General features: G+C 43.1%; 1 protein-coding gene across 3 annotated transcripts in view; it reads left to right on the forward strand.

The window, feature by feature from the left end:
• The window catches only part of MBOAT2 (membrane bound O-acyltransferase domain containing 2), a 153,762-nt gene that overhangs the window by 108,649 nt on the left and 31,449 nt on the right, over positions 1–13,664 (forward strand). For all 3 annotated transcript variants that reach the window (XM_055252544.2, XM_055252545.2, XM_063622840.1), the window contains one exon: positions 9,786–9,841. In XM_055252544.2, the coding sequence (XP_055108519.1) occupies positions 9,786–9,841 (56 nt within the window). The remainder of the gene's footprint in view (positions 1–9,785; positions 9,842–13,664) is intronic.

The following is a 13,664-nucleotide window of genomic DNA, read 5'->3' on the forward strand; positions in this document are numbered from 1 at the left end:
TATTATCTGCATGAGTATGGGGAACAAGTTACCCATTTGTTGTCCCCTACTTGAAGAGGGAATCAACCCTGAAGTCTGGGCATTGGAAGGGCAATTTGGAAGGGCAAAAAATGCCCACCCAGTCCAAATCAGGCTAAAAGACCCCACCGCTTTACCTTATCAAAGGCAATATCCCTTAAGACCAGCAGCTCATATGGGATTATAGGATATTGTTAAATGTTTAAAAGCTCAAGGCTTAGTAAGGAAATGCAGCAGTCCCTGCAACACCCCAATTCTAGAAGTACAGAAATGGAACGGTCAGTGGAGACTAGTGCAAGATCTTAGACTTATCAATGAGGCAGTAATTCCTCTATATCCAGTTGTACCCAACCCCTATACCCTGCTCTCTCAAATACCAAAAGAAGCAGAATGGTTCACTGTTCTGGACCTGAAGGATGCCTTCTTCTCTATTCCCCTGCACTTTGACTCCCAGTTTCTCTTTGCCTTTGAGGATTGCACAGACCACACGTCCCAACTTATGTGGACAGTCTTGCCCCAAGGGTTTAGGGATAGGCCTCACTTATTTGGTCAGGCACTGGCCCAAGATCTAGGCCGCTTCTCAAGTCCAGGCACTCTGATCCTTCAGTATGTGGATGATTTACTTTTGGCTACCAGTTCGGAAGCCTTGTGCCAGCAGGCTACTCTAGATCTCTTGAACTTTCTAGCTAATCAAGGGTACAATGTGTCTAGGTCGAAGGCCCAGCTTTGTCTACAGCAGGTCAAATATCTAGGCCTAATCTTAACTAGAGGAACCAGGGCCCTCAGCAAGGAACGAATACAGCCTGTACTGGCTTATCCTCGCCCTAAGACATTGAAACAGTTGCGGGGGTTCCTTGGAATCACCGGCTTTTGCCGACTGTGGATCCCTGGATACAGCGAGATGGCCAGGTCCGTCCCTCTATACTCTAATTAAGGAGACCCAGAGGGCAAATACTCATCTAGTAGAATGGGAACCAGGGGCAGAAACAGCCTTCAAAAACCTTAAAGCAGGCCCTAGTACAAGCTCCAGCTTTAAGCCTTCCGTCAGGACAAAACTTCCCTTTATACGTCACAGAGAGAGCAAGGATAGCTCTTGGAGTCCTTACTCAGACTCGTGGGACAACCCCACAACCAGTGGCATACCTAAGTAAGGAAATTGATGTAGTAGCAAAAGGCTGGCCTCACTGTTTACAGATAGTTGCCGCGGTGGCCGTCTTAGTGTCAGAGGCTATCAAAATAATAGAAGGAAAGGATGTCACTGTCTGACTACTCATGATGTAAATGGCATACTAGGTGCCAAAGGAAGTTTATGGCTATCAGACAACTGCCTACTTAGATACCAGGTGCTACTCCTTGAGGGACCAGTGCTTCAGATACATACGTGTGTGGCCGCCAACCCTGCCACTTTTCTCCCAGAGGATGGGGAACCAATTGAGCATGACTGCCAACAAATTATAGTCCAGACTTATGCCGCCCGAGATGATCTCTTAGAAGTCCCCTTAGCTAATCCTGACCTTAACCTAATACTGATGGAAGTTCATTTGTGGAGAATGGGATATGAAGGGCAGGTTGTGCCATAGTTAGTGATGTAACCATACTTGAAAGTAAGCCTCTTCCCCCGGGGACCAGTGCTCAGTTAGCAGAACTAGTGGCACCTACCCAAGCCTTAGAACTGGGAAAGGGAAAAAGAATAAATGTGTATACAGATAGCAAGTATGCTTATCTAATTCTACATGCCCATGCTGCAATATGGAAAGAAAGGGAGTTCCTAACCTCTGGGGGAACCCCCATTAAATACCACAAGGAAACCATGGAGTTACTGCAGGCAGTGCAGAAACCCAAGGAGGTGGCAGTCTTCCACTGCCGAAACCATCCAAAGGGGAAGGAGTGGTGCGATCTCGGCTCACTGCACGCTCCGCCTCCCGGGTTCATGCCATTCTCCTGCCTCAGCCTCCTGAGTAGCTGGGACTACAGGCGCCCACCACCACGCCTGGATAATGTTTTTTGCATTTTTAGCAGAGACGGGATTTCACCATGTTAGCCAAGATGGTCTCAATCTCCTGACCTTGTGATCCACCTGCCTCGGCCTCCGAAAGTACTGGGATTACAGGCGTGAGCCACTGCACCCGGCCACCTTTCACAACTCTTATACGAAACTCTGGAGTTGGGCAACATGGCTTCTCCCCTTTCTAGGTCCTGTGACAGCCGTCTTGCTATTACTCGCCTTCGGGCCCTGTATTTTTAGCCTCCTTGTCAAATTTGTTTCCTCTAGAATCGAGGCCATCAAGCTACAGATGGTCTTACAAACGGAACCCCAAATGAGCTCAACTAACAACTTCTCTGGAGGATACTACAACTGCAGGGCCCCTTCTTTGCTCCTAGCCAGCAGGAATAGCGGAGTGGTCATTGGTCAAATTCCCAACAGCAGTTGGGGTGTCCTGTTTAGAGGAGGGATTGAGAGGTGAAGCCGGCTGGGCTTCTGGGTCAGGTGGGAACTTGGAGAACTTTTTTGTCTAGCTAAAGGATTGTAAATGCACCAATCAGCGCTTTATATCTAGCTAAAGGTTTGTAAATGCACCAATCAGCGCTCTGTGTCTAGCTAATTGAGTGGGGACTTGGAGAACTTTTGTGTCTAGCTCAAGGATTGTAAATGCACCAATCAGCACTCTGTGTCTGGCTAAAGGATTGTAAACGCACCAGTCAGCACTCTGTAAAACGGACCAATCAGCACTCTGTAAAACAGGCCAATCAGCACTCTGTAAAATGGACCAATCAGCACTCTGCAAAATGGACCAATCAGTACTCAGTAAAATGGACCAATCAGCAGGATGTGGGTGGGGCCAAATAAGGGAATAAAAGCAGGCCACGCGAGCTAGCAGTGGCAACCTGCTCGGGTCCCTTTCCACGCTGTGGTGGCTTTATTCTTTTGCTCTTTGTGATAAATCTTGCTGCTGCTCACACTTTGGGTCCCCACGACCTTTATGAGCTGTAATACCGTGAAGGTCTGCAGCTTTACTTCTGAAGTCAGCAATACCACGAACCCACTGGGAGGAACGAACAACTCCAGAGGCAGCCTTTATGAACTGTAACACTCACCACGAAGGTCTGCAGCTTCACTCCTGAAGTCAGCGAGACCACGAACCCACCAGAAGGAAGAAACTCCAGACACATCCGAACATCAGAAGGAACAAACTCCGGATACACCGTCTTTAAGAACTGTAACACTCACCATGAGGGTCCACGGCTTCATTCTTGAAGTCAGCGAGACCAAGAACCCACCAGTTCCGCACACAATCTGATAGCCACAGGTGTGCTTGTCATGTCCATCACTCCTTTTTAGAAAGTATTATTCACGTTCAGAGTCTAATTGTAGATGTGCTTCTGTGTTCTCTGAAATGAGTCACAGAAGGCTCCCCCTTGGGCCTTCATTATCTTCCCCGCACATGGCGCCCAGCAGCTGTGTTGTAAATAGGGTTGATGTGAATCATTCAACTGCCTGCAAGTAGTGGGCCTTTATCTTGGCCCATTCTGTGGGAGTGTCTCCCAGCCCCTTGACCTACGTTTGATTACAGGAAACATTCCGTTTAGCTGCCACTAATGTAATTCAAGTTACCAGGAGTAAACAGAGATGGATCCATTTATGGTTTGCTTTGTCTGTTCCCCACCCTACCCAACCAAGCCTTTCTCCCTGAATGTGTGTGTGTTCACAAAGCAGTGTGGTACAAGGTTCGTCAGAAACATGCAGTGTTGTTCTCACTCATAAGTGGGAGTTGAACAATGAGAACACATGGACACGGAGGGGAACATCACGTATCGAGTTCTGTCGGGGTGTGGGGGTTAGGGGAGGGGTAGCATTAGGAGAAATACCTAATGTAGATGAGGGGTTGATGGGTGCAGCAAACCACCATGGCACATGTATACCTATGTGACAAACCTGCACGATCTGCACATGCATCCCAGAACTTAGAGTATTAAAAAAAAATGCAGTGTTTTCCTGAGGCTGAGAAGCTGGTGACAGGCCTGCAGGGCCTCCTTGATGTGTGCCCTCTCACCTGTTCTTTCTTCTGCAGTTCTGCTCTTATCCCAGTGTCTCTCCCTGGAACACGCTTCCAGCCGTATCTGCATGTCCAAACCTCTGCAGTCTTAAAGGCCCAGACTAAATGACTCTTCTTTGAAATGCGTTCCCTCAGCTCTCTGTGTGCAGATCTTCAAATAGCTCACTGGGCAGTGGATACTTTGTTATGTAGTTATTCACATACCTTTCATTTCCTGTTCTCAAGAGAAAGCTTCTCCAGAAACAGCACCTCCCTTTTGATTATTAGGTCCCTTCAGCGCCATTGGCTTCTTAGCATTTCTGGCAGTTACTATGCAAAGGTGTGAATGGGAGAAGGGACCCCGCTCCTGTTAAACATCTGCTGTGTCTCAGATACTATTGAATTTAATCCACATGGTGGCATTGTTATCCCGTGTTTTATAGATAACCGTTTTGAGAAAAGTTAAATAACTTCCTTGTCTTCCACAGCTGATGTGAAGTGGGGTCAGGATTAAGTGTTCTGACTCTTATGTCCAGCTGCCTATGTACCCTGCTGTCTAGGGCCTCTTGTGCCAAACGTGCCTAAAGCTGCAGTCCTGATTTCCCTTCTCAGTCAGCTTTCTCCTCCTAGTTAGTTACTCTGGTCAAAAACCTTGGTGGTACCAGGTATGAAACCTTGCACTGGATACATTATCAAATCCCATTGACTTTCCTTTCAGCATAGATCTAGTGACTTCAGACCTCCTGTGCTGTTACCCTGGTCTGAGCCACCGTCTTAACCCTGCCCACCTCCCCTACCCCTCCCCTTGCCTCTGGTGCCCCCACAGTCTTTTTTGAACCTAGAGTCAGAATATATTCTTTTAAAACCAAGTCACTCTTTTGCCTAAAATCCTCCGGTAGTTTCCCGTGTCACTCAGATCCAAGCCTGTGTCCTCACTCTGCAGAGCCTGCTGGATCCAGCGTCCTGCTTGCCATCTTTAGCTTCTGTTCCTGTACTCCTTGCTTGTCACATTGGCCTCCGTACTGATCCTCCAACGTGCCAGTCACACTTCTTTCTGGGGCTGTTGAACTTCCTTTTCTCTCTTCCTGGAACGTTTTTACCCCAGGCCTCCACAGAGCTTGTCCTCTGTTTCACTGTCATCTTCTGGATGAGGCCAGTTCTCACCTGTGTTCTGTGTTCCTTAGGCCCCTTACTCTGCTTCATTTCACTGCCCAGGACTGGCAGCATCTGACACACTGTATCTTTACCTGTTTATTTGTTTATAATCTGTCTCTTTCCAGTGCAGTATAAATTTCGTAGCAGCAAGGACTTGGCCTGTCTTGTTCACATTGTATCTTTGGCACGTAGAATAGTACTTGGTGCATCATAGGTGCTCATTAATTAAATACTTGTTTTTTTCTGAATGAAGCAGTAAGCAAATGAATGAATGGATGACTAAGACCAATGGCCTTTTCCATTATCTCTCACTTTGTATTCATTTGGTGTTAGGTAAGTGGGGTTACTTGGTGTCGGTGGATCTTGTTTGGATGAAAGGGTATTTGTACACTTAGGATAAGGGAGGTGAACAGTTAACAGTTTGCCTCTGTTGCTGGGTAACACATGTCCTGGTGGCAAGCTGTTACCTAGTAGATGCTTTTAGTTGATTTGTAACATTAATATACAGACTTCCCTTAAGCTTAGTGGTCTCCCAGAGATAATGGAACAATCATGAAAGTAATTGTTCATTTTTAGCGTTCCTTCTCTTATAATGTTTAACTACATTTGAGTTTTACTGTGTAATAGAACCAAATCCTACTATTCTTGTTCTTTGTAGAGAAAAAAGTGTGAATATATTTTTTAACTTTTTCATCTTTTGTTTTATTTCAGAAAGTCTAGAGTTTTTACTTCAGCTGAATTTTTTAATATTAGCTGAAACTGTTATATCAGTTGAAGTATTACTTTGAACAGTTACATTTCATATTTTCCCACATTCTTAGCAGAGTATCACTGGAAGGAATTTCGGTAATACCACTTAAATATACAAATGTTGTCCTATAGAAGGAAAGGGAAGCTCCATCCTGAGGCCCTGACCTCACTCTGGAAGTTCCAAAGCCTTCTGCTTCCCCTACTTTCTCCAGCTTCCAGTTTCCATCCTAGGGAAACAGGAGGTTCTTTCCAATGCGTGTCAAGGTATCCCAGACTTTCCTGGGGCCCAGGAATTGGTTAGACACTGAAGCTCCGTTAATACAAAGTCAACAGATATTTAATAGTTAAAATGTCAGTAAAGATGTAAGTGAAATAGTTGTGTGAATCACCCTAATTGTCCTGAAACAGAGATTTATGAACAAAATATGCTGTTAAGAAGGCCCACTGCAGTTACCTCCCTGTGCACCATTGCACTGTTTTTGTTGTAAATGCTTCCTGCACAGTCGTTCCTGCTGTGGAAGGGTGAGGTGTGCCCTTTCCCATCAGTCTTTCTTGTCTCCCACCCGTGTACCTGCTGCGTTGGACTCATCTGTCTGTTTTGCCCTCCAATTTGCATTTCTAAGTTCTCTTTAATCTGCTCATCCCTTACTGAACTTTTCCTATAATCCTTTCTTATTTTCATCCATAACATACTCCTGCATAGTTCCCTACGATAATTTTGTCTTCTGTCTGTTTCTCCATGTGCTACGCACCGGCTGATGGGTTGGACCAGAAGCATTGGGACTGCCATCCACTTAAAACAAAGGGAATGTATTGAGCTAATGACCATCAGGAAATGAAACCAAAACATGATGAGGCATTTCTATAAACCAGTCACCACACTGACAGTGTATTAGGTGCCAGGTACTGAAGGCATAGAAATAATTAAAGCAGTGTTCCTGTTGAGTAGCTCATGGGTTTTTTGTGGTAATAGAAAAGTAAACAAATCATTACAATATATAATAAATGCTTTCAAGCACAGATGAGAAAGAACAGATGGGAGAGAGTATAATTAACCTACAGAAGGAGTAATAGATCTTGACTGGACACTTAGATTCAGTTTATTTGATATTTTAAAAATATTTATTGGCCAGGCACGGTGGCTCACACCTGTAGTTTCAGTACTTTGAGAGGCTGAGGTGGTTGGATCGCTTAAGCCCAGGAGTTTGAGACCAGCCTGGGCAACATGGCAAAACTCCGTGTCTACAAACAATTTAAAAATTACCCACGTGTGGTAGCATGTACCTGTAGTGTCTGCTGCTTTGGAGGCTGAGGTGGGAGGATCACTTGAGCCCAGAAGGTCGAGGCTTCCAGTCAGCCGAGATTGCATCACTGCACTCCAGCCTGGGTGACAGAGCGAGACCCTGATGAAAAAGAAATTTTTTTTTATTTAGCACATATTTTGTGCCAGACACTGTGCTACATGCCTCATGGACTTTCTTAAAAAGGGAGAGATTTTAAAACAACCTCTGAGATTTAATAAAGAAAACAACTACGAATGTGAAAACACCTTGAAGGAAACAAACAAGGACTAAGATGAAATGAAGGGTATTTGTGTGCATGTGTGTGTGTGTTTTTGTGGGCAGAGGGAAGCTACTTGAAATAGAGTTGTCCAGTGGGCCTCTTGTGTGAAATGACTCTTCAGCTGATTCATGAAGAGGGAGGAATAACTTATCCTTGTAAAATGGTTCAAGGAAGAGTAATCTGGGTGAAGGGAGCAGCATTCGGAGAGAGGCTGGAGTATTCAGGTCTGTTTCCTGCCTTCCCTCCCACTCTGTTAGGGCCTGATTCTTGGAATCAGCAATACAGCTACACGTCACCTGTCCTCCCAGCCACACGTCACCCATCCTGCCAGCCACACCTTACCCGTCCTTCCAGCCACATGTCACCTGTTCTCCCAGCCACATGTCACCTGTCCTCCCAGCGCAGCTTACTTTCATAAGAGTTTCTGTGTCCTTTGCACCTGATGGAATAGAAGTTGCATGTGGGTTCAGGGGCCCAAGTGGGCACAAGAAGGACACTCAGAGCACTTATTTGCATTTTTTTAACATCTTGTCTGTGTATACCTGACAGCTTATTGTGTCACTGAATTGACAAAATAAATGTAATAATTATTTTATCAGTTGTTACTATGTTTTAAGGTGACATGGAAATTAGAATTTAGAACTGAAGAGAATTTTATAACTCACCAGTGAGCTAAACTATGAAAAGAATTAGGCAGAGTGAGAAAAATGATTCTCTCCCCCAGGGAAATGGAAATTATAGGGCATTTTTATCATTTTCAAGGGCTTGAAGGGTATCTTGCAAAGCAGAAATAGCAATCGGGTGTTCCAAGCCACCTGGGGGATTAGGTTGGTTGAAGCATGATTTCCTGAGGAGTGAGTATGTAAATGGAAGAACTGACTTTTTAAGGGAACCTAAGAGAAATCTCCTCCCTTAAGCACTTCCAGTTTAAGAACATTTGTCATTGATGAGACCTTCCTGTTAGTTGAGGAGAATGAGCTGTAGCTTCCCAAGGGCCCAGGTCTGTGAATCAAATTTCCAGTGGTAGGAATGTTTAAAGCAAACCTTTGCTGCTGTTTGCTGACCTGTGAGAAAGACACCTCTGTTTGCCAGAGGCAGCAGTTCGAGTTTCTGCACTGAGCGGTGTGGACTGCTGGAAGAGAGCAGGTCAGAACTAGACCCATGGGGGTCTAAGCCTCCCAGGCTGGGGCCCTCTCCCCGCCTGGCCCCTTTCCTTGGCAGTGCATGGGGTGATGCTGTGTGCGCCACACTGTCCTCAGGATTCCGTGAAACATGTTCTCCTCTGCACATGTATAGAGCACAGTCTACCTTGAGGCAAAACACAATTTCCTGGTTTTATTATATTATTGTTTCAAAAAATTAAATAACTTCTGGTCAATTGTTCTTCAAAATAGTTTGTAAGCTAATGTAATAGTTAAAGGATAAAAGCCTTCCTGGTGGTTTTATTTATTCTTATTTTACCTTATTTATTTTTATAGAGATGGGGTCTTGCTCTGTTGACCAGGGTGGTCTCAGACTCCTGGACTCAAACGATTCTCCCGCCTCAGCCTCCTGAAGTGCTGGGATTACAGGCATGAGCCACCGTGCCCGGCCTTAACCGTTTTTTAATACTGTCTAGAAGCTAATGTAATCCTTAAAGGTTAAGATGCATCCTGGCCGTTTTCTTGTGTGGATGTGTTTTTTCCCTTCCAAATTATTCATTCAATTAAAATAATTATGAAATATGGGAAAATAATGCCATTTTTTGCTTATGATTTTAAAGTCCTTTTCTCTTTGAAATACATCATGATTTTGGTGCCTTAGGTGGCTGTGTTTAGAGTCCATAACCCCTGGATGCCTAGTTTTTAGAATAGGGAGTTGAGAGTCTGTCCATGAAATGATGAAGAAAGTACTGAGCCGAAAGCAGGAGACTGGGGCCATAGCTCATGCCTGCGTGCTTCCCACCTCCGGGCCTTGTTTTCTAATGTGTGAGATGAGGGGGCTGGGTTAGATCACTGGGTCACTGGAGATTTCTTTTAGGGGTGGAGCCTTTTTCTTCTGTTTTTTGTTTTTTGAAGCCTCAGAGAAAGCCCAGATCCCCATCTCCTATGCTGTCCTCAAATACATAACTCCTGAGTTATTGCTGAAATTCCTTGGAGGTCTTTTTTATGTTAAAAATTTCGGGATTTGTAGTGATAAAAGCAGAATAAACTCTTAACTCATATGTCATAAGTATTGTTTTAACTTTCTTCTTTTAAAACACTTATTTTTTTTATCTTGTCACAGCCCAATGATGATCATTACTCAGAAGATCACTAGTTTGGCTTGCGAAATTCATGATGGTAAGAATTCTGAAATTAATTTTTATTGCTGAAAAAATTTAATTCCAATAATCTTTTGCTTGAGATATTACCATAACTTTCTGCTATCAGAGTAAGGAAATGGAGGCAGGTAAGATAAGGAAATATAATTAACTGTGCTTAGGATTATGAAAAATGCTTGCTTTCCTTCAGTGTTTTATCTTCATTTTAAATTCAGTGCAGTGACAGAAAGTAGAATAGTGTGATTTAGTCATATGGCCCACGGTAGTGATAATTTGACATATAAAGGAAAGAGACATTTGGTCTAGATCAAGTTTTATTATTTCCTGCTTCAGCTCCTCATTAAATTTTTATTATAATTTATGTGCTTCCCCCACCTCTTCTCCTTTATATACACAAATTCATAATTACGTGTTTCCATGTATTTTTATTAGAAATATTTCTATCTTCAATGAGTGGACACCTAGTCCTGGCCTAACAGGACTCCGAGTCATGAGATTTGGGCTCTGATTCCTTCAAAGACTGAAGAAGCGAAGCATCCCTATTAGAACGGTCATTTGTATGTAGCCTGGGGAGCTTTTGAGATGAGTTTGAGCCCCACTGTGTCTCCACCCATCCTGTGCCCACTCCCTGGGCAGGTTATCCCTCTTGTTGTCAGAGGACCAGCCTTGACAGTACTGTGGAGAGAGAGAGAGAGAGAATATTCCTCTTCTCCCTTATGGCTACTAACAAGCAAAATTAACACTGAATTTTTTTGGGGGGGGCGGGGGTGGTGGAGGGAAGGAGGTAGATTAAAAACTCTCTGTTACTTGTTTAATCAAGTCTGCAGGTTAAACAGCAACTGTCTTTTGCCCTTCAGAAAAAGAAAAACCACTGAGGGAAAATTCTGCATACAGTAGGGAACATGCAGATGTGGCTGGAGTGTGGGTTTTGATGGATGAGCAAATGTATGCTCAGATTCCAATTCAGCTTCTTACTGCTTCAATTTTCTCCTTTGTCAATGAACAGTGTGATTCAGCTTGGAGGGTTTTTTCGTGGATTATAATTTATACACAGTGTCTTGTAGTTCTTGCATCGTGATCAGTGAAGTGGGTGAAACTCACTAGACCCTGATACTAGACTATAGTTATAAAACTTATACTAGGAAACACTAGGTAAAAGCCTATAATTATCTTCAGGTGCTAAAACTTCTGTAGTATGCTGGTAACAGATTACTCCTGTGACACTGGAAAGAGAATATAGGAAAGTCATGGATCAAGGATATAATTTTGTCCATAGGTCTAGAAGTATCTGATGACAATATATATTCAACTCAGAAAAACAACAAACCCCATTTTGTGACCTGTTCTTTTAAATGGATTTAATGGTAATTATCCCTTTAGAACAGTTTAGACTGTGATTAGTCTTGGCAGCATTTGAGGAATTCATACACTTTAACTTTTCAAACTGGGTTCCTCTTCTAGTTTGCTTCACTACATCCTCCAAGACAGTCTGCTGCAGGTCTGCCACATCCCATACCACCTACCCCTTTATTCCCAAGGGATAGATTGAACCCTGTCTAACCCATATTTTCTCAGCTAGTCTTTCAGAGAAGGGCCTTATTATCTGTGTATCAGGGGACCCCAAGACCACTCCCAGTTTGGTGATTCACAGGACTTAGCATGTAGTTGAATTCATGGCTAACACTTATTACAGTGAAAAGATTCCAAGCAAAGTCAGTAAAGTACTAAGGTGCCTGTAATGAAGTCTGGAAGAAACCAGGCACAAGTTTCCAGAAGTCCTCTCCCAGGGGAGTCACAGAGAATGTACTTAGTTCCCCCAGCAACAAATTTTGACAACACCTGTGAAGTGTCCGTCAGGGAAGCTCTTTAGACACTCAGCACCCAAAGTTTTTATTGGAGGCTGGTCACATAGGTCCCCGCTGCCTAGCACACACCAAAATTCCAGGCTCCCAGAAGGAAGGCAGGTGTTCAGAATAAACCACATTGTTGGCACAGATAGGCTAGGCATAGGGGACATTTCCTTATCGGTGTAGGGGACTGTGGACCAGCCAAGTTCTCACACACCAGCCGTGGGCACTCCTTATAAGCAGGCCTTTCTAAGGATAGCATTCTCAGAACTATATTAACTTGTTTCTGCACAGCCTCATTCTGGACCACTCCTAGATGAAACCAAATAAATTACCTACAACTGTGTCTGTTTCTCAACTATCAATCCAGTGGCATCATTCCTATTTGCATCTTCAGGAAGCAGGTGTTATTTTATCTTTGGATATTTCTCGGCATGGTTTTTAAGACATTTCATCACCCTCATATAATAGAGCCTGCTTGCCCTTCTGACTTTGAATTGTGTATATGAGATTGCTGAGGGCTTAGGATGAATGACTAAAATAACTTGCTGGCATGTTTGCTCATGAAGTCTGGCTTGTATTGTGGCCTTTAGGGATAGTGTAGCTGGTTGTCTTGCTGGCAGCTTCATTGATGTCACTTCACAATAGGAATACTTGAACCTAACGGAATGTTTGTACAGGTCGAATATCTCTTATATGAAATACTTGAGAACAGAAGTGTTTCCGATTTTGGATTTATTCAGGTTTTGGAATATTTGCATACATATAATGAGATATCTTGGGACCCAAGTCTAAACACAGAATTAATTTGTTTTATATATACCTTATACACATAGACTGAAGGTAATTTATACATTATTTTTAATAATTTTGTGCATAAAACAAAATTATGTGTACATTGAACCATCAGAAACCAAAGATGCCACTATCTCAGCCACCCATGTAGATAATCAGTGGTTGTTTGGCACCACCATGATTCCTGACTCCGAATTTACATGAAAATGATAAACAATCATTTTCTTTTACCTATTCATACATAAGTACTAAACAGTGGAAGATACGCCATTCCATTAATTCAGTGAAAAAATGGTGTGTTCAGGGTAACTAAGCAGCACAGTAGAATCACTAGACTACCCGTATCAGCTGTTAGACACAACAGCAGTGGAAGGCTTTCAGTCTCTGCTTGCAATGTGGTGTCATGCCAGGGCTCAGAAGTCTTGTCATACCCCGTTGTTTGCTGCACTGCCTCACTTGTACTTGGTTAGACTTCTAGCTTTAAAAAATGATATCTTGTCTTTAATTGGTTTTTGGTGATTCTTTTGGCAAGTTCCCAAGTTTTGAACTGAGAAGGAAGGCTGGATTTGTTGTGCATGTAGACTTTTGACACAAGTTTGTTCTATGCAACTCTATCCTTTAAGCTCTGTGTCTACTTTTCTTGGTTAGTTTACACTTCAAAAGCAGTAATCGCTTCTCTGAGCAACATGGCAGACTGAACTGGTGTAGAGGCCCACCCTATGCCAAACACTTGGAAATGCTGACTAAATATAATGGCATAGTTTGTGTATGGCAAAGCTTGAAATCACAAAGAAGGCTATTAACATGTCACTTGCCTGGTAAAAGCATGAGGGAAAAAAGGATAAGGAGTTTTTAAAAATTGAATACATATCCTCATTTCTAAAGATGGCTCTTTTTTTTTTTTTAAGGAAAAGGTGGACAGCATATATCTGATATGGGCGAAGAAAGTAGAATTGTCACAAGTAGGAATTATCCTTTTTTTGGGGTTTAAATCCTGATAACGTTTTACCATTTTCTCATCTTCGATCATCTTTTTTTTTTTAAGTGTTCTTTTTCCTTCTGATTATAAAAAGTAGGTATGTGATCATTGAAGAAAATTTGAAAAATACAAATTGGAAATACGAAGAAAAAATAATTCCATGTCCCTCCCCCAACATTTCTCAGAGCCAGACTTTTTTTATTGTTTTTGGCTGAGTCTTG

The sequence above is a fragment of the Symphalangus syndactylus genome, chromosome 18, assembly GCF_028878055.3.
Source record: "Symphalangus syndactylus isolate Jambi chromosome 18, NHGRI_mSymSyn1-v2.1_pri, whole genome shotgun sequence".
Lineage (NCBI taxonomy): Eukaryota > Metazoa > Chordata > Mammalia > Primates > Hylobatidae > Symphalangus > Symphalangus syndactylus.